This window comes from Falco peregrinus, chromosome 3, assembly GCF_023634155.1.
Source record: "Falco peregrinus isolate bFalPer1 chromosome 3, bFalPer1.pri, whole genome shotgun sequence".
Lineage (NCBI taxonomy): Eukaryota > Metazoa > Chordata > Aves > Falconiformes > Falconidae > Falco > Falco peregrinus.
The window spans coordinates 103,137,124-103,163,517 of NC_073723.1; the positions used below are offsets into that span (position 1 = coordinate 103,137,124).

The window sequence follows — 26,394 nt, forward strand, 5'->3', positions numbered from 1 at the left end:
CGAAAGTTTGATGCAGTCAAAATGCTCTTTTTCTTGGCTGAGATTCTGTTGGCCAGGAATAAAGTAACTTACAAATTCCCTCCTCATATTTTTTTTCCTGTATTCTTGAATATTAGTATAGATGATTTCATATATTCCTGTAGCATTCAGAGATAAATGTTTTGAGACAAACTCTGAGATGCTTTGTGATGTGTGGTTTAGTTTTTTAACCTGATTCCCCGTGGAGGAGAGCCCCAGTGGCCATGGCTGTGCGGACCTGTGCTGGGACAGGCTGCGTGATGGAGTGAGGTGTACACAGCAGTGGAGGAGGAAGATGCCAGAAGCACTCCACAATGGAAGAATCACTGTATGCTGCTGATGGGGATAGTTTAAATTCCTCCTTCAGTTTTTATTTATTCACTTGCATTTATTGGTGAATCCATCTTTGGAAAGTTGCCTCAGTCACTTTAATCATCTGTGTGTTGTGTGTACCATCTCACTTCAATTACACTTCCATGAAGACAGGTTGCAGCTCTGTTTTCCATGTATTTTTATGGCATAAGTACCAACTTAATGTATGCCACTGTTTCCCAATGAAGTTTTTTTCCCAACTTTCTTGTAACTTTTGAAATAACAAGGTTTAATGAAATAAAATGTCTGTAACTTACATGGAAAGCAATTTTCAAATGTGCTTCTGATTTTAATCTTGAGTATGATGGAAGAAAAAAACCCCTTTTGACTGTCTTTAAGCTTACTGTTGATTTGGGATAAAATGAGATGGTAAAACCTAGAAGCTTAAACTCCATGGGTTCCTGGCTTCATTTATTGCATTGAATTCTTAATGGAAAAATTGCCATATATGTTTTGATAACCTTAGCCCTGACTCCTCTTCCCCTATTCCTGTTGTGAGATGAACTCTAAAAAAATATATAATAATCTCTGCTAAGAGCTTAACCTAGATAGCCTTTGAGGAGCTGAGTTACTAACACCTTATTTTTAATGTGGAGTAAGCAGGTGTTGAATTTCTGTAGATACATGTTTTCAAGTGTTTGCTTTAAGTGCAAAGATGTCTTTAAAAAAGATACAAGGTTCTCATACCATTTATGAAATCTTGCTAAACAGTGTGACATATATATATAAAAACCACACAAATTCAGTTCCTACAGTGACAAAAATAAATATGTGCAGTTTTCTGTATGAAAAAGTTATTCAGACCAGCCAGCTGCATGGTCTGAAGTGTAGATATGTTAGAATTCCCCAAATTTACACAAATGAAAGAGCTAGATGTTGCTATCAATTTGTTAGGTCCCTTTTATAATTCTTTTGCTTAAAGGAAATAGTACTTCTTTCTGAGCTATTTAATTTACTTTTATTACATATATCACATTTTTTTGTATTTATTTATTTACTTAATCGCGAATTCTACACAATAAAAACTTTGGGACCGGTTCTCCCCATGCTAGTTTTGCAGTTATGTTAGCAAAGCTAATTACTTTCATCTGGAGAGCGTAAGCCATGTTTTTTAAATCTCCTTAGATCTGAAAAAATCCCATCTCTATTGAGTGTGTTTTCATGGTAGTGTGTAGCGTGTAAAGCTGCTTATTCTGTGTTCTGACCATTGCTTACATGACATGCTGCTTACATGGCAGCGTGCTAGAAACACCTTGAGAAGAAGCTGGTGAGGTTAAGCTGAAAGAACATGTAATATAAGAAGGCTTTGTAAAAGTTACAGACGAAATATAAATCTGAAGGTAGTGTTCCAGCATGAATTCAAACATCTTTACGCCTAATCTTTTTTCCTCCCAGAATTCTGTGTCTTCCAGGTTTAGATCAGATGTGAGGAGAATTGGGAGCACTTGGGAGCTCTGTGTCCTCTGTATGAAATCTTGTGTACCTGGGTGGTTTTAAATTGAAAAAATGGATGTCTGAAGAGTTTCACTGTGTGAATGCTTTTGGTGGTTGAAGTCTCCAATATGACTAGTGACCTTAGAATATTAAGGTAAAAATTCAAAATTGACGGGTGGTCTTGAGAAAATGTTTTCAGTTGATAGCTTCAGTAGGAGGAGGGTATGTTACCAATACAGCACGATCCCTGTATGGATGCTGGAGTTTAAGAAGCCAGTAACCTTTTCAGTTTCTTAATATGCTCAGTACATGTTTTATCATTCTTGTGCGTGACGAATGCGCAGCGAAGTCGGGGAGCGTGTGGTCGCACAGAGCCTTCAGGTGCCAGTCTGTGGTGGGAGATGGTGTGTGTATATATATACATGAAGTATAACTTCTTGCAAAGAAGGAGATGCAATAGTTTCGGTGCACGGTCCGAATTGTTAGAGCCCTTCGAGTAACTGACTCTGAACATTTCAAACTGAACGAGGGAAAGTCCGCCGGTCCCGGAGGATCGTGTGGAGAGGGGCGGCCCCGGCGGGGTGCGGGGCTGCGCTGGGCGCCGGCAGCGGCAGGAGCGCCGGCCGCGGCAGGAGCGCCGGCCGCGGGCGCCCCCTGCTGCCCGCACCGCACATGGCGCGGCGGCTGCCGCCCGTCCCTGCTTCTCAAATTAGAGCAAAATACGGAAACAGGGTAGAGGGAAATGATCTGCCTTCGTAGTGGTGTCTCAAGACTGACTCTAAAAAGAGACGTGGGACCGAAGGGTATTTAGAGACACCGGGGTAGCTGAGCAATCTGCGCAAGTATTAATGAAAGCCAGGTTTAGGGTCAACTGGATATTAAGGTCTGGGCCAACTCCACCTTCTCTCGGTTTGAGCTTCTGAAGCATGCTGAAGTGTCTGAGCCCTCCTTTTCCTTATAGTATTGTAGGTATTACTATCTACAAAAGGGAATTTTGTTTCTAAATTTATTAATTTCAAACATATATTATGCAGTTATTAGTAGCTTGTTAAAGTTAAAACGGGCAAGTCAGAAAAGTTCAAAATGTTATAAACTTACTTGCTTCTAAGAGCATTTATACCTGTCTTTGAATACACATCAAAACATTTAAAAAGCCCATTACCTACTTGCAGCTTACTCTTCTTCCTTTGGATGATAACCATGCATTTCTTCCTGAGTTTTAAAATACTTCAGCTGTTATAAATGCCTATTTGGATATGGGCTGGTTTATGTATATAATGGTAATTTGTTTCCTTGGGGGGTAGAATTGATCATAAGTAATTAAAAATGTTTCTTGAAATCAGTAGGCATAATTCAGTTCCATAAACCTGCAATGTTAACATAACACCAGATACTTCAGCTTTGGCAAAGCGATGTTGGGCTGCATTGAAGCCAGCATGAAGGATGAATACTTTTTCACAAAAGGAAATACAGAAAATGTCACTGGAATCAAATGGACTTATTTTCTGGTTATTACTTTAGTATCACTCCACCAGAGTGGACTAACTGAAGTTTATTTCAGTTTTACTAAGTCAAGTAGAAACTCCATAATTACTGCTCTAATTCTAAAATGAGTTAAAACTTTGAAAAGCTTTTTAGTGCTTCAGAGAATGTTTTCAGGGTTTCTCGTTGTGTTCTTGCAACTAAACAAATGATTGGGATGTTTGAAAATGGATCTGAGAAAAAGCAGGGATAGGTAACTTTTCACTCAATGGTCATTTTATATATTTCACTGTTCACTTTTCCTGCCTTTCAATGTACTGCGTAAAGGAATGAGTGAGATACAGTGTGCTGCACTATTTAATCAGTATGCAAGATTTGGTGGGATTTATGTTAATCAAGACAGCCTTGTAGAGAAACACATTTGTCAGACCATTGCTTGAGTACAGTGAATTAAGGAAGGATGCTTCTAAACTTGAATTCACTTGCTTTGCTTGTTTTGATTCATAGATTCATAGGTTTATTAGTTTAATGTGGTTGTCTGGCTTGCTGAGCAGTCAGGAATTTGAATCATAGGAATAAGCTTAGAGTTAGGAGGCTTAATAAAGAAGAAACATTTACAGATTCCAAAGTTGCTGTACATGTTTTTAATGTTAGAGATTAAGGTAAACAGATAATAATATGTCTATTTACCCTTTAAACACAGAATAATAATCTGTTATTCCTAGGGACTATAGGAAAGGTTTAACAAATTATTGAAGAAAGCCATAGGGGTTCAGATGTATGCAGCTACCTGTATATAGTAGCCTATATAAAAATTATTTATTTTTTATAAACTGTGAAATGCTATGAATCATTTTTCTTAGGCAAAACATGGGTTTTGTCAGCCCAAAGAAGATACATTATTTGAATTTTAATTTTAAATACTTACCTTACTCTTTGCATAGCTGTTACAGCTAAATTTAGACTACAGTTACAAAAACATGAATAATTCACTACTATTCAAGGTTTAATAAAGTTAAGTTCAGAGTATGTATTAAGATTAGGAAAGAAAATTTTTGTGTTTATGGTGCAAATTAAAGCTACAGACTATCTCAGACATACATACCATGACATTTCATTGTAGTCGATGGGGTGTTTGTCAGTGCAGAACCAGGCTGATTACTGAAATATAATTACCTTTGTGGAGGAACTGGCTTGCGAGCAGAAGTCTCTTCTAAGATAGTGCCTTAATACTTCAGTAGTATTAATGTATGGCACTTTAAAAAGGCTATTTATGAGCAATTATTTCTAATGCACTTTAAACTGTAATTGAATAAAAAATGACTGCACTAGAAATCTTTACCATTGTGCAACATTTAGTTATCAAATACTGCATTTCAACACTCTAGCATAATTTTTTTCTTGTTTTCTAAGTAATCTACTGTTAAATACATGTAATATATATATGTAATAACATTAGAAGAATTGTTCTATTGCTACAATAATAGCTTCAGAGGATAACCTTTCCCAAAAGTTAAGCATCTGGGGCAGCAACAGCATATTGCTGTTCATGTTGCCCATCAGTAGTCAGAAAGGTTTTTTTGTTGCTTTCAACTTATGCTAATTAAATTGAGATTTTTCTCATAAGATAATGACTTATACCTTGTGGTCCAAAATGTGAAGTTTAAACCTTTAATCATTCCCTCATTCAAAACCAAAGTATTTTAAAAACTTGTAGGCTTTTTTTTGGTGCAGTTGATGGTCTAAGCCATTATTTTACTGAGAACCATTATCTATTTAAAACTTCGTGCATAAATTAAAGAGGAGCTAAATGGATTTGCAGTTGTTGCCATTAGTAGCATTTTAGATTATACAGGCAATTATTGTGTTCATTATCGTAGAGCAACCCCTTTGCAAAACTGTTGTGGTTGTCTCAGACATTACGTACAAATTTTCCCGTGGAGATTAAAATTTCCAGTGGTATGTTTAGTTTTGCTAACACAATTGTTTCAAATAGAACAAATATTGTGACAAGTAGAAGAAAACTTGCTTTTCTAATATGGGAAATAGCAATAAATGTGGAAAATTATTTGAATTCTTAATTCATCTATTTCTCATCTTGTCATAATTATTCTGGTTATGATTATTTTTAAAAGGAGAGAAATTTCTTTCTTAAGATGGCATATTTTACAAATACTTTGATAAAATTGCAGTGTAGTTAAAATGAAGTTTACCTGCTTTTCCAATATTCAGATGAGTGTTGGAGAATGTTAGTGCATTTCTACATGGAATGTATCTGGATAATTCAGCACTGTTTCATTAGTTTGGATGCTGAAATTGTTTAAGTGGAAAGGCGCAGAATTAAACTAATTAAGTATATTTCCATAGATTATGGTAACTAATTTTTGAGGAATGAAGAATGCATTTCTATTAAAACTCACTTTCTTTCGGTGCCTTCTTAAGGAGAGTTTTGCAGTTGCCTTCACTTGCTGTAGTAAATGCAGATATTAGAGCCGCTTATGGTCAGTCATATGTTCGGTATTAAAAAGGATGGCATTATTTATAACAAACTGAATGTTCTTGAGCAAGAGATTTATTGTGTGGAAATTTTTCATCATCAATTTTTTTTATCCTCTTTAATATTTCTCCAAACACATTTTTGTTGCGTTCCACGCTTAAATTCACATCTGTCTTCATCAATTAGAAAGGTATTAATGCTTTGAATTAGCTACGTATCAGTGTGCAGTGGACTAAATTTAATGTTTCTGTCCAAAAAGTGGCATTCTTTCCAAAGAAGCTCTTTATTCATTTCTGTTCTGGGGTGGGGTTTTGACAGGGTGGGGGCAGAGGGGGAGCTGAGGGGAGAGATAGGCTTTCACTACCATGATGCAGGGGAAAAAAAGTGTGAGGTAGTGGTTATGCATATTGCAAGACAGTGATTCTTTATTTTATTACAAAAAAAGACCAACTCTAGAAGGCCAGATTAAATCATTCCTTTCACTTTTTAATGGGATTTGGATGAATAGAGTAAAATATGCACTTTGCATTCATTGATAGCATCTTTAGGTTGAGGTAATTGAGTCTTTTTTCCCTGACTGAATGAATAATGACTTCATCTGATCCTCAGCGAGGCCTGAAACTTAGGCTGCCTTTGTCAACGCAAAGAGATCTGGGCTTTGAAACATGCTCTACTTCCCTGGCTTCATTTTTCTTCATTTTAATCCAAAAACCTATTTTTCTCAATAATTCAAGCATAAACTATGTAGTAGTTGAAGCAGCGGAAATTGCAAGATATTTGTCCTCGTTGTGCTGCTTTTTAAATGCAGCTGATAAATCAGCCGCTGTGGTCTTCAGCTGCCGGTTCTCTAGGGAAGGGACGGCCCGCATGTAAGCAAGATTGCTGGAATTTTTTAAGAACTATATTTAAAGTGGCTCTTTTGCAGACTGTTATCTAAGGAAGTGTTCTGTTTTACTGGTCTTACTGGCCGGGCTGGGAGATAAACAGGGCATCAGTGGCAGGGCCTAGGACACTCTGCCCTGCGTCGCTTTCCCACATATTTTACCGCCTACAAGAGCATCCCAAAAGGCAGAGTGTAAATACTTAGCTTACGGTATACATTATTGAAATGGTGTGAGTCTTAGTTACATAGCTTAAAAATATTTTTTCATGAGAAACAGCGGATGGGAGATAGCCTCTCGTAATGTTTGGGCTGAAACACTTCTAAACCAAATACCTTTTCACTCATGAAAAGCGGAAGCTCTGGTTTGAAAATGGATATTCCACTGCATTGTTTTTTTTTTTTTTTAATTATTATATTAACTGAAAGCTTCATAAAATTAAAAATGATTTCTGTGAAATCAATTCAGATTCAGCGCTGTGTGGGAGCATAGTTGCAGGTGGCGGCACCCCTGTTGCATGAGCCAGAGGGTAGATAGATCGTGTTTGCCCATCGATTCTAGGATCTGACAGGTTTTTGATCTTCTAGCGATAAATGAGCAGTAGGAACCCTCCAAATATACCGTATGGTGCTGGTGGGTTTGCTGCACGCGGGACGGAAGAAAGTTGTTCCTCTGGAATTGCCTCTTCTCCTTGCCCTGCCATGCCCCTGCCTGGGTCGAGGGGCTGGGGGGCTGTGCCGGTGTGGGGGCATTGAGAAGCCCTGGCTGGCACTGGTCACACTGGTTTGGGAATCATTGTTGTCCTGTAACCCCCGAGCATCCATTCCATGCAGGCGTAAGAATGGGTAATCAATCTGGTTATCAAAATGCAGTTAATTGCTGCAAGTGCATGGATTTTTCATAGGTAGGAATAAAAAAAGCCGACAGTAGCAAATTGTTTGCACCACAGAAGTGTCAATCTAAGAAAAACTTGCGACTGACTTATTTACGCTTCTTCCCCCAGGTTGGCTTGTTGGACCTGGAGCTGAACCAGCTGACCAAAGCCCTGTTCCTGGCACTGGTGGCGCTGTCAGTGGTTATGGTGACCTTGCAAGGGTTCGTGGGCCCATGGTACCGGAACCTTTTCCGGTTCCTCCTCCTCTTTTCCTACATCATCCCCATCAGGTGTGTGCATGGATGAAAGGAAAAACACTGATGTCTAATTTCACTGAATGTGGCTTTCCTGAAATTTATACTTGCTTCTCGTTGCGAAGGAAATGGATCTTATCAGGAAGCCAAAGGGAAGGTGTCAACAAATCTGCTGATTCTGGAAGGATCAGTGTACAGAAAACAATACTGTTGTATTTTTTCTGTATAATGTTCATCTTGCTGGAGTAATCAGGATATCTAATCCTCTACTAGCATAAATGTATTAATAAGGATACAATCTTGGTATATTTGAGAAAGCAGTTTCAGGAAACCTATGTTTGAATGAGTGGTTAGGTGTATTTTGGAATTTTGTTTTTGATGCCTTAAATACCGAACATGCTCCATTTCTCTGGTTAAAATATGATTTTTTTTACTACAACAATGACTAATTTAAATTGAATGGCTGAATAATGTAGGTGCACTTCTACAGTGAGAGGACTTTTAACATGTAACCAAGTAGAGACTTGCCCTGAATTAATTAATTCATTAAGCATGAGTACGGTATATTCAAATTGCAGATAAACTGGAACAGGAAATAATATCCATGTCTGTTATCAAGTCTTCTGTGGACACAGAAGTGAAACATTGACTCCGAAATGAATTTTTTTCCTTGAATGGGTATTGCCTTTGCAAAATGGAAATACTCTCTCCTGTTAAAATAACCAGTGTTTAGTTTAAGGGGCTTGTTAATTTTAGATCCTCTTTCCTCAGGGACGTATCTTGAGATACGTCATTGACTAAGCCCAGTGGCTAGCCACAGAGTCAGCAGCAGCTGAACTGTAGATAGGTTTGAGACCTCTCCCTTCAGGTTTGCACACAACATTTAAATCCATGTAGTGTAAGGAAAAACATAAAACTGGGAGAATTTCTCATTAGTATTTTAATCTAAGCTTATGTGACTTAGGTGTTACTGTGTTCATGTTTTTTAAGTACATGTCTGTGTGAAGGAAACTATTTCATTTTTGACTGATTTCATACTTGGGGAAGTATCTGTCTGAAGATTTCATAACTTAAAGCACTTGTATTTTTATACTACTTTTGTTTTGCAAGAGCAGTTGATTCTGTTAGGGAGCTGAAGGAGAAGGCTCCACCATTCTGCTAGGGAGTGGAGGCAATCTCATTGTAGAAATGGTCACCTTAGAAAAGTTCCCGTTTCCTTTAACTGGCTGGGGTTTATTTACACATTCGTGTTTCAGTTTTGTGGTGTCTTTCTAAACACTGGTGTTGCTGTAACTCCCTTACCTCCCATGTGATGCTGCTGTTTAGGTCCTGGCATCGTTCCCCCATACACACACACACAGAGTTATTGAGCATTAAGCAACTTAGCCATGTGAAGAGGCAAAAAGTGCTCCTCGAGGGATAAGCAAAGTCTTCGTATTGCTGAAAGATGCACTTAATCATCAAAGACATGTAGGGGAAGGGGAAAATGAGCTACGAATATAAAGGATCACTTGTCAGTCACTGTTTTCTTCCATAATAAACATACTAAGCCAAAACTTATTAAAATGGTTACAAGACAGATATATCTTTGTTACTAGATGCAAGAGGATTAAGAGCATATAGGTAAGTAAATTTGACTCCATATTGACGGTTCAATATATGCCACTGAAAAACATGTAGATTGAGCAGCTTGTTTTCAACTGAAGGGTTGTTTAGTGCACTTGTGGGGCAGTTCTTTTCCAAATATAATTTCTAGGATAGACCTAATCCCATTTTTCAGTTGCTTGTGGGAGGTAATATGCAAAGCAGAAGTAACAGAGAAAGTGATTGGACTAGTTCTGAGATGGAGCATATAGTTACTCTGTGGAAGATCAGACAGGGATCTGCTGGAGAATGCCTTTCTCTCTGGAGGTTTATCTGTTTCTATACCAACTTTTCTTCAACTCAGATAATTCACGTACAAGGTCGCTTCCCACACTATCAACAAAATATACAACTGCAGTTATGTCACCGGTCAAATATAACTGCACTTCTTTCTTCTGGATGTTAAGCATAGAAATTACTTACTCCTTAACCTGTATTTGGAGTATAAACTCTTGGAGATGAAAATTGTAAGTCTAATTACACTGAAACACCAAGTGTTGTGTCCTCTCATTAGTTTTGAAATAGCTCTATGGGGGAGATAATGAACTTTTCACGGGTAAGGAAATGAACATGGGAGATTAGGATTGACTGGTGGAGGCAAAGCATATCTGAATTCAGGCACGCATGAAATGTGTTGATTGATGGTTTTACAGAATTTGGGAAGTTCCTAAATACAGAGGTTTTTTGCAGTTGTGCTTGGCTTTCCATTTGTAGGGCAAGGGAAATTCCAGGTATGCAATGAAAATAATTTTCCATGGCCAGGTCATGTTTGGTGAAGATGATCAGGAGCAGGTAACTGTTAGCAGTTTAAGTGATCTCTGTGCAGCCTCTCCTGTAATTAGTAGGAAGAGGGACTTTTTGGGTTTGGGGTTTTTCTTTCACTCCAGGGAGCAGCTAATTCCTCGTGATTCAGCTGCATCCTAAATACTCCTCTAGATCAGTGTTGCTTCCCCATGAAGTGTATAGCTGTGGGGCCTGTAAGACCTCAGAAGTATAAGCATAAAGCAACTGTAAAAAAACAAACAATGCAACCAAACAAAAAACATCCCATCAACCAACAGCCACCCCCAGAAACACCAGCCCACGACATCTCACACATTCTGTAGTGTACAAGGAAGCAAGCAGAATGGAGAAAAAGTAGCAGTGAACAAACACTGCAAGCTTAGCTCAGCTCTGAACTGCTTGTAAGTTAGAGCCATGATGCACAAAATGTTTTGAACAGCCCCAGAAATGGGGGGGCCTAAGTTTGGCCTTTAGAAATGACCCCTCTGTAATTGATGTTTCTTCTAACCCATGGAGGAAGCGTAGCCCGGGGAGCCTCTGTCGGCACTCTGCCTCCCTACAAGGTTAGTCTGTCTGAATTTCTTAAAATTTATTGGGAAAGAAGGGTAGAAAGCAAATTCTTGACAGACTGTCCAAAACTAAATGAATTTCTCCAGGATTATGCTCACCCGTTCTCTGAGTTTCTCTGTGTTCCTTGGTGTTCTTAGGCTTTTTTCTAGTTGGCTTTAGCAGTTTGAGATGCGATAATGCCTATCCATAGGTTCCTCTGGTGTCACTGAGACAATTTCATTACTTATTTTAAATAAAATCATTGATTGAAATGCATTCTCCATTACTTTACAAGATCTTGCCTGGCAGTGTCACCTCTTGCCATTACACATAGCGGGCTGGGGGGAGTGTGTGTCCTCAGGTCTGTCCATGCTCTGCTTTGTGATACCAGCATGGAAGTTCATAAGCCTGTGATGTTCCCTTTTTTTTTTTTTATTTTGTTTAGGTTATTTTGTTTAACAGTAAGGTCTCCTTGTTGAACATTTTTTTTTTTGGATTGTCTGTTTTCTGAATGACAAAGGGCAGGGGCCAAAACCAGTCACACTAATGAAAAGTCACCACCTCAGGTGGGAAGGTGAGGTAAAGCTTTGTCATCGTTATGTTATCTTTTACCTGGTTACACAGATTAAAGATAAATTATTTTTAATTTTACATCTTTTTAAAATCAGGCTTACATTTTTTTCAGGAGAGTTAATTTTGCTTCTGTGTGGAATGGAAGACATTTATCATACTGGTGTAAAATTCCAGGTATAAATCATGTATGTCTTGAGGTTTTGCTTCAATTTTTGCAGCTGCTAATTTGATCAGCCATTTTGATTTTTTTGAACAAGCTATCGCAGAGACGGTTTCTAATGTTTGTATTTTTAAGTACAAGAGAACAGAATGTTCTTGGATCGATGTGGCATGCAAGACCCCCGCTCCCAGCTGCAGGGCTGGAAGTCCGGGTGTGTGGGTGCCGGCGGGGTGCTGGGGCTGTCAGAGCCTCGCCGCACAGCGCTTCTGGCCTTCCCCTGACAGTTAGTTGTAGCATCTGCTCATCAGCCCGCTCGGCTGCCCTGGGAATCTGTTCAGAAATTACAGCCAAGGCTGCAGAAGAGGCTGGCCTCAGCGGCGGTGCTGCCCCCCCGGCTGGGACCCCCGCCACCACCGGGTCATGGGACTTAGGTCACTCATTGCCCAGCCCTCTTCAGCACTGCGAGAAAGTGAGCTGTGCTCTGACTTGCCACCTCCTCTTTGTTGTTTTTTTTTTTTTTTTTTTCCTGTTTTCCCCCCAAAAATGTAGCCAGGAAAGCTTTTCAAGACAATTTAGGCTTATCCAAAGGGTGTTTGGTGAAATGCTGCCTTGTGTGCACAGGTGTGCGAGTTCTGTAGCTGTACGTGCTTCCGCTGAGCGGGTAGGAAACGGAGGATTTTCCATAAAGCGCTAAGGTATTGACTGGGATCTGGTATGCCCGCGTATCATCCAAGCTCCGGATTTAGCAGCGATTTAAAGCTGGGATGGCAGGGGCCTAATCAGCCACCTTTTTAGGAGGCTCCTTCAGTTCAGGTGTATACAGAAGCTGAAATGTCTTTTGTCCGTCCCTTCAGACACCCCAGGGCTACCGGGCGCGGAGCTGCTCTGCCACATAAGGTGTCCCACTGCTCTGGACAGAGCTGCCCTACACTTAAGTAGTAAAGTTCTGGGGCAGTACCTGGCTCCCAGCTGCTTTTTTCTGGGTCTTTGAGAAGTATTTAAAGAAAATCCTTTAAGGTTATGTTAGTCTGTTTTCAGTGTGCAGTGAAGATGATGCTGCTGGGAAGTCTTGTATCTGAAATCCATTAACATCCCATCAAATCCTGGATCATACAAACACCAATTTCTGTGTATTCCTGAGATCCAGGGAGCTCGCTGCTGTGCAGGACCATGGTGTCTGTCCGAGAGCAGCAAGCAGCTCTGCTGCTTTCATATTGTAGTTGTGCTGCCCACGGTGGGAGCTCTGATCTCTGTTAATGCATAGATGTGAGGGTATCAGTATATGTAGTCTCACATATACAGACAATATATATCAGGTATATGATGCAAAGCTTTCAGCGTGGAAGAGCTAAACAGCTGCTCAAAGTAGTTTTAGCAATCCTTGTAAAAATTGTACTATGCTTCTGTACCACACCGTGGTATATAATGCAATCTATATAGAGACTGGAGAATATTATATGAAAAAAGAAGCTTCCTGATATTTTACAAACTAATTCTGACTTCTTCATGCAACAGGAGCTATGGCATGTGTCCCATGCTTAGAATAAGTCTTACTCAGCCCAGTATGGTGCTGTACTACTGCCTAAGCTAGCTTTGTGCTTTCCTTACAATATTGGGTATTCATGTGTCATAGAGAACGCACAATCAGTTTACAATAAGTCATTCAGCTGATCTATTGCAGGAAATCTTTTTCCTTTCTAGTATTGCAACACTGCCTATTTGCTCCTAGTTGTTTTTCTGTTTTTAATATGATAGTATTACAGTAAGTAATGCCAGATTTGCCTGGAATACACTAAAAATACTCATATTTCAAAAATTATTTGTATTGGACTTCTAATGTCAATATTTTGCCGTTGTGGAAGAGGCTTAATGAAAAAAGGCATTTGACCTGACAAATGTGAAAATAACAAAGAAACATTTTTAATAGGAAGTAATTATTGTTACTCAGACCTGCATATGCTACATCTCTTGTGCCAAGGCACTTGTTTGACATGCGTTCTATTTGTATTTTGCACTCTACTGTGTTTTCAGCCTGGAAGAAATTCATAGATTAATTTTCTCATCAATTATTCCCCTGGTTTCCTCCTGAGGCTCTAAGTTCTACCTATGTTACAACATCTAATTAACAGTACCTAGGTTGCATGTAGCCCTTGAAAAACTAGGTGTGCTGCAGTCGCTATAGCAATGCAGGACTGGTACACGTTTTTTTTTGCCACACATACTTAAGCATGAATGTGTGGGATTGAGCGCTCTTTGAAAGTTACGTTTATTGCTTGGATTTTATGTGGAGTGCTGTGTGCACCTTCTTTCATTTCCTTTTATATGCTTACATAATGGACAAAATTTAGACAAATTAGTCTGAGAGAACTAGTGAGACCAAATACAAGGAAAACAAGAACACACATCTGAGCATCTTCTAGAAGTATCAGACAGATAGTGACATTGGGGTGTGACCCCGGGCAGCAGTTCAGCCCCCTGCAGCCGCTCACCCACTGCCCTGCAGGATGGGGGAGTGGATCAGAAGGGTAAAAGCAGGAAAACTCAGGGGTTGAGATAAAGACAGTGTAATAGGTAAAGCAAAAGCCACACACACAAGCAAAGCAGCAGGAGGCACCCATTCCCCACTCCCCATTCCCCATTCCCCACTCCCAGTCCCACTCCCCCGGGCGGGCAGGAGGGGCTCAGCCATGCCAGGACAGCCGGGCTCCATCATGCCTGACGGGGGCCTGGGGAGGCAAACGCCATCACTCCGTATGTCCCCCCTTCCTCCTCCTTCCCCAGCTGTACATGCTGAGCATGAGGGCGCATGGCCTGGGACACCCCTCGGTCAGGGGGGGCAGCTGTCCCGGCCGTGCCCCCTCCCAGCGCCCGGTGCCCCCCAGCTGCTCGCGGTGGGGCGGGTGGGGAGCAGAGGAGCCCTTGGCTCAGTGTAAGCACCACCCAGCAATAACGAGAACATCCCTGTGTTATCAGCGCTGCTCCCAGCACAGATCAAACCACAGCCCCACAGCAGCCTCTGTGGAGAAAATTAACCTTTATCCCAGCCCAAACTAGCACACAGAGAAAACTAGGTAAAAATGTATGTGGTAGGCTAAACAGAAAAGGAATATTCACATTTTTTCTCCAAATAAAATATGAGAGGAGGGAAGTCAGGGGAAATTGAAGGGAGAAGCTATGGGTTGATTTGAATTTAGATCTTGATAGAATATTGTATTTAAAAGAAGTAACTTCTGGTTTGTTCTCTTTTTGTTTGTTTAGTGCCAGTTAATAGAAGTTGTCAGGCTCCAGAATCACTTTCTTTGAAGATTTAATTTTCCAGGCAATGAAGTTAAGAGAATTTTGGTTGTTTCTTGACCAAGTTTTAAATTATTCTATACTTCTAGATTGTAAATAATGTGTTTATCTGTGTATAGTTTATGGCTGTTTCAAGCAGGTAGGGGTATGGAAAAGTTAGGGGTGTAGCCATAGAGGTTTGGGTACAGTTTTGGGTACTAATGTGACCCAGATATGATCTTCAGTACTTCACTTAGAAGTTCTGAAAATAAAAAAGACTACATCTCAATTACTTCATTTTAATAATTGGATACTGCTACAGGTACTCGTACTGTATCTGGAGTTTGGGCAGGGCTTCATCTTTTGCTGCGAAACTTTAGCTTGTATACAGAACTGCTCAACAAGGTCAAGTACAACTATCATACGGTTTTGATTCACATTCATACTTGAGTTTTATCAGGCACAGTATCAACTTGCTCAAAAAAATTGTCTTTGGTAACTTCACTAGGTCTCGGTTGCTGTTTACTGAGTTGTGAAAGGCAGAATGTTTCTGGAGTTTCTAAATGTATTTGTCTGAAACCCCCTCAGTGAAGACCCTTGTGTATTGATGAATTTGGCCATTTTGACTAAAACAAAATCAGAGCTCTTTACAAGGGGACCTGATGCTGTTACCACTGGGGAAAAGATGAAATTCAGAAAAGAGAGAAGTCCTGTAAATATGAATTGGTTTAGCCTGAAACACTACTGATATTTTAATGGAGTAAAAGCAATATTATCTGTTAGTAACTTGTAGTAGAAAGCAGCGTGTATTCTGAAGTGCTGTCTGACTGATGTATTCTGCAGCTGAATTGCAGAGAAATGCCACTCGGGCTCTTGAGGGAATAAATCCCTGAGTTGGATAGAAGTTGGATATAAGTTGCCTTAGGTTTTGCCTGCGATGGGGTAACTAGTGCTGAGGTTGAGACACAGGAAACTTCACACTGTCATGTTCACTAAATATGCCCATTCTCTGCAGTAGCCTTCAAGTACCTGTGTTACCATACTGTGTCTAAAGATTGCAGGGTAATTAGTTTACAAAAAGATGAGTGTTACTGATGGAACAGTGTGCTAATGCTATATGTGATGCTGTTCTGTGCATTTTCATCAATAACGAGTATGTATAGAGTCTTCTAAACTGGATGAAATGGAGAAGGATTTAAAAACGAGTGGATTTAAAATGGTTTTGGTTATATGATGAGGTTTCTTAAAGTCCACAAAGGGTTTATGAGAAATGGTAGCTAATGTCGTCAGGAACTGAAGGTAGCTTGGTGTTGACTAAGATAAGTATCTCCTTGTTTTATTGTGTAAAAATTTCTGGACTTTTCAGACAGGATAGACTTTTTCAATCTATTCCTGTGAAGCTGTGCTGGAGAGATTTCTAGTTTCAAAAGCAAACTCAGTATTAATAGCTGTCTCTCATTTGTAGTGTTACAAAAGTGTCCGTAATGTGGTAGGTCACAGCTACAGCGATTTTAAAGGTAAAAATTCTCTCTAAGACAGCAAGCACCAAGCGAAGGAAGTCAGAGCAGCATACAGTGTACACATTTTAGAATTAATACTAAAAATGCATCTATAACCCTCTTTTTTTTTTTTTTTTTGGTGTGTGTGTTGTTTTTTTAATTCATGTCTAATTCTTTATCCAACTTAACAATTCAAGCATGTACCAAATATCTCTGCATGCCAGAAAGCTGTCTTGGACTGTACTGGTCACTGGGGGGATGTTATTTCTGTGGAGGGCAGTGGTGCCAGCTTTCTGTTAGGTCCCTCAGCACCTTGTTCCACTTAGTGCGTGCTGGGGTAATTCCTAAAATGCCTTGGTGCTTTGAAATACAGATTTCTCCTCACCGCTCAGCAAGAGAAGCTGTTTTCCCCCCCTCCCCCCCCCCCTCTTTTTTTTCCTTACCTTTAAACTATATTTAAGTGAGATTATAATTAAATGCATCTAGAGAGTGTTTAGAATATCAAACCAGGTAACACACATGCTTATAAAAGGTGCAGGTGGTGAGATGAACTGCACTCCAGCTTTGAGAGACTTTCGGGATCTTACTGAAGCATGGTTTATCTGATTTGGATGACTTTGTAGCTCTTCATTGGTAGAGTAGCCCTGTGGATTTCTCTGTGCGTGCCATGTACCTGAGAGTGAAGCTCTTAAATAGAGCTTTCATTGCAGATTCCCTGTTTGGTAGCCCGGGCAGGGAAAAAAAAAATATTATAGCCCAAATGTCTCTTGTAAGTGGGGTAATGAGCAGCTTTCATCCTTCACTTACTCTGCTTACTTCTGGCTAGAGCAGATATCTAGCTGTTCTTAAATGAATTAAGTGTGCTTATGTTTCTTTGCTCGAGCTAAAGAGCGTCCTTTGTGCTTGACTGGCTAACTGGCAGGTTCTCATCCCTAAGAGGAATAAAGCTTTTGCTGTTCCTTCTGCTGGCTGATACCTGCCTCAGTGTGAAGGGTGTTACGTTGGTTCTTACGTCCTCTAACTGCAGGCTGACCGACAGACGCAATGCAAATCCTGGTTGCTCACTACTGGCTCTGGATTGATTAAGACAGGTTAAAACTGTAGTTAACCAGTGTGAAGCAAGTGACTTCCAGGGGTTTTTTCCTCTTTGTTATAATGTAGCATCTTCAATAAAAAGAATATGGTAGAGTCCTCCTCCTGTTGTCTGTCCTAATGTTTTTTTTTTAAAAAATATATATTTGTGTGTCTGAAAACAGCTGAAGTGAGGTATGATATTGCAGAAGTAATTGGGGTATGTCACCAGACAGAAGGATGATTTTCTGCTAATAATGATTTTAATGGAAATAAGAGCTAGTTAAAGAACAAAATACCATCTTGAGTGGTCAAGAGTCTTGTATCAAAAAGGCTTCTTTCTTCTTGTGCTGGAACATGCGTTGTTTTCTGCGGTACAAATTCAGGAAGGCAGGGATGTGGAATAAACTGATTTTTTTCAGTGTGTATTGAAATTTCAGGTGTTCTCACAGTTCTAGTTAAATGCAACATCCCATAAAGAGCTGCAGTTTGTGGCTCACTGTTCCCTCCGCTGTTACCTCGGGAAATTCACAGTCTGTCACTGTGAGTGCAGGACAGATGAAAACTCTTCGTGGCTGCTGTTTTGGTTGTGCTGTAAAGCAGCACTTCAGGACTGGTAAAAAAGCTCTGAAGTACACTAGCAGTATTTTGACCTTGATATATCCCTTTGGAATAGTTTTAAGAGTTGCGTTACTATGAACCTGTTACTAAACCTGGGACTAGAGTCCCATGCCCCAGGCAAATTAGCTACAAATCATTCCCGTAGCCACTGTCCTAGCTGTTTCTTCAGTGTTACTGTTAAAGCAGAGTCAGCAGCAATGAAAATGTGCGGATGCTTTAGCCACTGTTCCTCTGACATGGTAGCAGGAACGTGGTGAATAGCTGAAGGAAAGTAGCATTGTAAAGTTTTAGAATAGGCTGGCATAGACTTTTGAGTTGGAGCATTTAATTTAGGGGAATAGCAGTGTCATTGAAGTTATCTCTGACCAGCATGAGTGAATTTTTTTTTTTAATTATTATAGGAATACAAGCTGCAAGGGCAATTAGTTCTTCTATGATGTAGATATGGAAATACAACAAATAAATATGCAGACACAGTGTGTCCAAAAAAAATATACTTCTGATTTTGCGCTTCTATGTATAATCAGTAAAACTTCCTGCACATTACAGTTTCTAGTGCAGAGCTCCCCAAAGGTTCCTTATTGCAGCAGCTCCAGCCCACACCCTATCATGTCAGGGTGTTTGCTGCTTGGGCGCTGCACTCTTTTTGCAGTAGAGAGCTTCTGTAGCGGCATTTGGGGAAGGACAGCAATGTTGTTGATTGGTTGTGGTGGGAGAGGGAATGTGACAAATATAGTTATACTTTCCTAAATAAAAAATATGGTGGCTTTTTTAAAAAAACAGTGACTCGAAGAGGTATAAAAATATTTCTGCTTTTACATTATAAAGCAAACATTGGTGTCAGGGGGTTTTTAACAAATGAAAACTGTGATATGAATAGCAATGTGTTCTTGTTGATAAAGTGTATATAATATTCTCAACTGTCTAAGTGTAGTAATGTAATCATGTCAAGAATCATCACAAAGTGTTGCAGTCTGTTTCATGCAGAAGGCATGTTGTTGCATTTGTTTGTGTTGGAATACCTTCTAGAAGTCTGGGATGGAGCCTGAATTTCTAATGTGATATGTACTCTACAAACACATAACAAAATCATTGTTCCAAAATGTTTTTGTCATATGGTTTTAAGATATATTTTTTTCCAGGTATCGTAAAAAGATCATTTATTTTTATGGTTATAACTTTCACTTTGCCTAATATTCACACTGATTATGGTATAAATTTCCTTTGCAGTTTACGTGTGAACTTGGACATGGGTAAGGCAGCCTATGGGTGGATGATTATGAAAGATGACAATATTCCTGGAACAGTTGTTCGAACTAGCACCATACCAGAAGAGTTGGGACGATTAGTTTATTTACTAACGGATAAAACAGGTATATCAGGTTACAATTCTGAAATACGATTTTTTTTTAAATATCTAAACTTAATATTTGGATATGTTAATGTAAGACTAGATTTAGACTACTGATTTTTATTTTTCAGTGAAATTTGCAGCATGTGCTTATGGACTTTGTACCAGTACCAATCGGTGTGCTTAGGCCAGTACTTACCTGTGAAAGTCAGTATTTAGTAGTAATCTGATTTATTCCAGTGGGAACACTGCTGCTACAGTAACAGGACCGTGGATAGCATTAGGTCCATGTATCTCACTCTGCAAAGACCCTGGAGTCATGCTCAGGACGCTGTTCCATTCTGCACCTCATTTCGCCAGCAATACCGTAACGACGTGACACATCAGAGGGCAAGGCAGTTCCAAAACAAGCCATAAGATCAGCCTCCAAAATGACTCTGTTACCCCCAGGAAGGTTACAATGACCAGTTCTAGAGCTGCTGTATGATTTTATCTGAATAACCGTAACCCGTCAGTGTAGCTGGCCCGGTGTGCTGGCAAACCTCACCCTTACCAGGGCCAGAAGGTGGGTAAGTGTGTGACAGAGTGACAGCTTGTGCTGTGCTGCCGTCTGCCGTTACAGCTGAAACCTGTTACCACCTTGCCCTGCTCTTAGGTCTAGATGTCTTTAAGGAACCCTAAAGTTTCTTTCCGAAGATATCTTAGTAGATAACCAGTTAAATTCTGTAGCAAATACAGTATTTCTTCTCCTTTTTGTTCTTTCTGAGGCTGAATAAATCAGTTCAGGTAGATGTACTGTTTCTTTAAGCAGCTGAATTTTTGAACTGAGAAAATTGTTTCTTAAACAGCTGATGAAATTTTTTAGTGGTTTTAAGTAAAATATAGTTCAAAATGGTGAGAAAGCGTTTGGGGGGGGTGCAGGGGTTGGCCTCTGTTATGCTGTTCAGAAAGCATAATATACAGTTTACATCTCTTTCTGCTTGAAATAGTTCCACGTTCCCTCCCATGCTGAATGCTTTCATTACTGCATATTTTGAAATGAAATGTAAATTTAATATATTGTCACATTTTCAAAACGCACTTTCATCTTTTTTCTAAAGATACATATGTTACCCTATACCCTTTGGAATGCTGTTCTTCTATTTCATAGAAGATAAAGACAACTGCCACCTTCTTAGCATGTAGAAAAGTGTACTGCTAATTACAGTGTGGTAATTCTTCAAAGCAAGTGAACAATTCTCTTAACAAGTTTTATTTCAGTTAGCTAATGATTTGTATGCTATTGCAACTGCTTATTGATTTTAATTGCACCCTTCATCATGATAATTTATGTAACTTCAAGAGTGCTGTCACACCGAAGGCTTGAAATATGTAATTTACAGCATATGTTTGGGAAAAGGGAGGTATGTTCAAAAATAATGAATTTTCAAAACAATGCAGTAGAGTTCATTTGCTCAAAGCACTACTTTGTAAGCAAAACCAATGTATGCCACAAACTTTTCTGATGGAGAATCCAGTTCCCATACCAAACTGGCAATGCGGTTCAGGTGTTGAGGTGTTCTACTTACAGTTAAAGTGCACTGAAAATATTAAGAGAGTTGCTAAGTAAAATGCTAACAGTGCATTCATCCAACTCTATAGTGCAGAAATTATATTCTGGCTTTGGTGACCAGTTTATATTCTGAGCCACAAAGATCAGCGTACTAGCATCTTTTTCTCAAGGTATGCATACCTACTACCCTGTTTGAGAAATAGAAGGTTTGTTGGGGGCAAAAAAAAAAGCTGTGCATACCTATTACCCTGTTTGAGAAATAGAAGGTTGGTTGGGGGGGGGGGGGGGGGGAGGGGAAAGCTGCTGCAGTTCTACTTCTAGAAGGACAACCAATACACTTAACCTAACACCACACTAATTAAAAATGGAGTTTTGTTGGTTTTGGCAATGTGAAATTCAGTGATACTAGGTTTTTCAAAGCAAAAATACTGTGTTACATCTATAAAACTTTGAAAGGATACATTTTATTGACTTGCATATACAAAAAGAAACAATCCTCTTTTGCTTCTCACCATTTTTGGGGTTTTTTTCAACCCACGTCATGCCACTTGCGATCACAGTAGTTCTGTTTAATTTTAAGAAGAAGCGCTTGTATTCTGGCCTTTCAGAGTGCGTACTTAAAAGGGGCTAAATAGACAAATGCTAAAAGGCTTTTACCAGCGAATGTGTTCATGTATAGTTTGTTTGGAGGATTGCTAGCATTCAACCTCAAAGGCTTTTCAGAGCACTGGAGTCTACTGAGTTCTGGAGGAAGGGCTAAATCTGTAAGCTAACAAAAATAAAAGCTATGTTCTGGGCTAGCTGTCAGCAGTCTCGCCCTGTGTGCTTTTACCCCAGTGTTAGCTGAAAGCTGGTGCAAATGAAAATAAGCCCGGAGTCCATCAGACGTGACCAGCTCCCAAGCGCTGCCCATGGTCTCGCTGGCCGTGCTGCTCTTCACACAGCCACGGGAAACGCTGCTCAGTACTGTCAGTCTTAAATGCCCTGTGAATTTTGAACTGTTCTGAATTCTGGACAAACATATAGCCTATGTGCCTTTTACCCAACTACATCAGTGGCTGCCTCTGGTTCCCTGAAGGCATTTGGTCTCATTCTGCGTTTTGTCATAGATGCGGAACATACTGTTAGGTAACGGGCAGAATCTGTGCAGTCAGCCCAGGGTTGCCGTGGCGTGAGGGTACATTGCTCATGAGACCTGTTTTCAGGATGTTCTCACCTGAATTTTCAGTTCTAGTCATGTAAACCAGTTGATTCAGGCTTGGCTGTCAGTGGAGAAAGGAGGGAGCTGGGTTTCTAGCAGTCTGTCCAGGCGGGTGCAACTAAAAAGCAGGACTAGTTAAATGTAAACAGGTGAAATTTTTCTCAATACTGAAAATGAAAGGGAATCCAGAGAGCCGTCTGCAAAAATCTTACATTGTGGTCCAAGCTTCACGGGAAATGATTGAGAATTAGTTGTTGAGTCTAAGGAGCATTGCATTACTAACATAATTGCAAGGTAGTCCTTTGTATGATTGTAAATTGGGTTTGTGCTTCATCAATAAGCTTTTTGACAAGAAGCGTCCATCACAGTGGCTCTCTCATTTGCCACAGTAGAATAGAAAATGAAGTATCCCAATAATTGCATTATAGTTTCCTTATTGTGGGACAAGAAAGCAATGTGGTATAATTAGGTTTGATTGGAGTGCATGTTTCCGGTAAGATCTGAAATTAATGATGTTGCTATAGTGACACATCTGCGGCCACCAGTGCGTGAAACATAAAGTAATTCATTCGACAAGAGAAGACATCTGTTAACTGCAAGGATGCAGAGCATATTGACACTGACCAGAAATACTAGACGTTATGTGATAAATGAACAAATGATGCTGAAACAGGAGGACAGATAATTTGTACTTAATCTGCTGGGAGAACTTTAATCTTCTCACTGGTTGCATTTGACAATGCCATTGTTTAAAGAACAATGCTGCAGAGAACTCATAAATTTTAAAACTTAACTCAGGGTGCAGCCTATTAAAGCAATACATTAATTCCTTTGTTAGGGAGTTTTTATCTTCATGTAGAACAAAGCCATTACTAAAAACACCCACTAAAACAACAGGTTTTTTAGGACTCACATTTTAATTATAGCATCCATTACCCAAAATGCCACGTTGTTTGGACTTGGATCACATATGAGTTTGACAGAAAGGCGTCATCCATTACGGCGGGGGGGGGGCAGTTTCAGGGGGGAGCATTTCCAGCGTTTTCCAAGGGCAGCTGAGCATGGTGTCTCATCCTCTCCAGGGTACAGAAAGATTCTAATCACGAAAGAAAAATAAAGGTATTTGGCAATATTTATTGAACATTTTTGTTGCTTAGGATGTGGGGTGGCAAACAGTCTGCCACTCACGACAACTGCCGGAGTCTGCAGCTAAAACAAACGCAGGCTTCCGAGCGTGGGTATTTGCTAATGCATACACTTGTATTTAAGTTCTGTAATTAACATTTTAGCGGGTGTTTGGACCAAATGAGATACTTAACAGATATAATAGTTGAACAGATGCATAGAGAAATGGGATTCTTGATTTTTCTTGGAAAGCCTTGTGTTAAAGGTTAGTATATATGGGTTAGTTAGTATATATGGGTTAAAGGTTAGTATATATATTTGTCATTAAATGTGTATGATGTAATATACTGTTACAATAGTGAATTTCAGTAATTCTTTCTGAAAAATAATCTTTTAAGATATACCGTAATTGAATCTTTATCTGTTCAACATAAGCTACAACAGGGAAAGAGTAGTAAAAAACTCATGCTGATGGAATAACGTCTCCTCATGTCACTTTGGTGGTTATATGGTCACGCTCTCGCCCTTACACTTCCCCTGCCTCTGATTTTTGGTACACTGAGGTTGCAGGATGAGTAGAGCAGACTAGGAATGGGAAGTTTTCATGGAGAGACACCACAAGAAGCTTCCAAGCATGCACTCAAAGCAGATCGGTCACAGGAATCCTTACTCTGTGGCTTCTGTTGGCCTCCCATCCACTGAAAATAGACCAGGTATGCAGTGAGCGTGGATATTGCTCTTGGATGTGGTCAGCATTCCAGGGGGAGGCAGAAGGCGCAGAGGAAACAGCTACTGCTATTTCTGTGCTACCTCTGCTGTTACCTTCTGCCCAGGAAAGAATAAACGCATCTCAGCTCTCTTCATCTTTGCCCTCATTCTTAATGGGTTGTACTGGGGTTGGTTTGCTTTGAGGTTTTGTGGCGGTGTTGTTTATGGCCTGTTCAGAAGTGGAGCAGCTGAGCGACCAGACATACCTAGACATGTGTTTACCATGACTTTTTCCATTTTCTTTTTACATTCTGTACCATGTTATATTTTTTCCAGGATTCATAGAATTTGCATCTTCAGATTGTTACAACAGTCTAATTATCAAGAGCGCTGAGCCCGATCTCCCTTGAAGTTTCCATAGAAATGTTCACATTTACACTGACTTTTTATCTGTTCAAGCTAATAGCTTAGAAGTGCTTGTACTTCGTGAAAAGCTACTCACCCTCTTGAATTCTCACAAAGTTATTAATTGTTCTGCTGTACATGTTTTCTTGCTTTTTTGTTGTGGCCATTTGGGGTTGTTGGGATTGGTCCACATTGCCATCTAGTAATACAGGATCAGAAAGATCTGCATCTGCTTCTCAAAAACAAAGTTAAAAAAAAAAAGCTCTACTGCTCTGTTGTGAATCACATCTGTTACCACCCAGGGAATGATGCCTTCAGGACTTTTTCCTTAGAAATTAATTTCCTCTTTGCCTGCTTTACTCTGTGTTTAATGATACAATTGTAGGGGTGGAGGGGGGGTGGTAGGGGGGGAAGGCTCTTGACTTCATTAAAGAACATACTAAATTTTTCTTCAGCAATTGTATACTAACTTTTTGTCAGGATATTTTCCTTTGTGGTACCTGTGTTCCAGAGCAAAGTTTAAGAATGGATAATAGTAGTAGTAGATTGTATACCCACTAGCATACTTTCTGGAAGCTTTTCTAAAATAAGCTTCTTTTCCCTAATAATTCTTCACATTAGCAATGTCCTCAAAGCGCGGAACTGATACGTAGGTCTTGAAAAAGCATTATTAAAAATGGAACGCTCTTTCCCTGTTCAGTACTTCCCACCTTGAGCAGGCTGGAGAGCTCAGAGCTCAGCTTTGTCGTTCCTAAAGTGGGTTATATATAGAAAATCCACCGCTACATATTTGAAGGGTTTGCATTTTGGGACATAAAATGAAAGAGGTATTCTTCTGTCAAGGTGTATTAGTCTTCAATTAGAAGACGAACATTTAAACTGGAACTGCTGCTAAAGCTGTGACGTGACTGATTGGCACCGTGTAACATTTGGAACAAGCTGCTGGGAATGTTTGTGTCCCATTTTGGTGTTTCATTCATTAGCATAATTTAGAAGTAAATTCTTAATTTGTCCATGTGACAAAACTTCCACGTGGATGACTGAAAAAGGTGTATTTTGGTTTATTCTTTGCAGAAATTTTTGGGAGCACTTTCATAAATGCAGGTACCCATGTTTGTCTAATAACATTCAGGTTTGTCATGGCTGTTGAAAGTCTTACGCCAGCCTTAAGAAGCATGAGCAGACTGTAACTGTTGTTTCTTTTCTTTTTTCCTTTTATTTTATTACAATTTTGTGTAGCAGGTACAGGTGTTTTCACAGCCTCTTTTCATGTATCATAGGTGTTTCCTATTACCGTAGCTGTTACAAAGGCTCATGTAAGTAATGTGTTAAGATGCAAGTATTGAATCAGGTTTATTGGAATGTTTATTTCCGTGTCCTCACAAGCTGATTCTTTTTCCTTGTCCATTTTTCCTAAACCTCCTTCCCTGGCTTCTGATTGTTGCGAGAGAGAAAATCCATACTTCTCTGCTCAGAAGCTTTTCTTCTCTGCTTGCTGAGAAGGAGTTGGGGGAGGTGGGGAACACAGATTTTCCACCTATCTACCTTTCCCTCGCCAAGCATGATTTGGAGTTGGACTGATTTAATGGTGTCAGAAGAAATAATCTTTCCATATAATAACCGTAGGGCTAATTTTGTTCCCTGCTCAGTTTTCCCCAGCAGCAATTACAGGACTGGTGGGAAGCAGGTTTGACAGTTGCCTGCTGTCTCAAGTTTTGAGTAGCATTTAGTTTCACAGCTCCTAGGGAGTGTTTATTTTAATTCAAAGGCTTGGCAAAGCCAAGGGCACTGAGGAGATATTAGCATGCCTGGAAAGTAAGGAAGGTGATGCAGAATTACTTGGAAATTTCTTGCAATAAGCATTATTGAACAAAGTGGATGGGGTTTAGTTTGGGTTTTTGTTTGGGTTTTTTTAGAAGTGTAGATTGTAGTCTCATGTTTGTTAGTGGAAACTTTCATGTTTCTTGTGCAAACTGGAGATTGGCATTTTCTAGTCTATAATTGCAGTAAAAAATTTAATCAAGAAATTTAACAAAATCTCTTAATGGAAGTACAGCTTCTAAAGGC

At 39.7% G+C, this 26,394-nt stretch overlaps 1 protein-coding gene across 3 annotated transcripts in view; it reads left to right on the forward strand.

Moving 5' to 3' along the window:
- The window catches only part of ATP9B (ATPase phospholipid transporting 9B (putative)), a 167,810-nt gene that overhangs the window by 104,921 nt on the left and 36,495 nt on the right, over positions 1-26,394 (forward strand). For all 3 annotated transcript variants that reach the window (XM_055798406.1, XM_055798404.1, XM_055798405.1), the window contains 2 exons: positions 7,688-7,848; positions 19,216-19,358. In XM_055798406.1, coding sequence (XP_055654381.1) covers positions 7,688-7,848; positions 19,216-19,358 — 304 coding nt within the window. The remainder of the gene's footprint in view (positions 1-7,687; positions 7,849-19,215; positions 19,359-26,394) is intronic.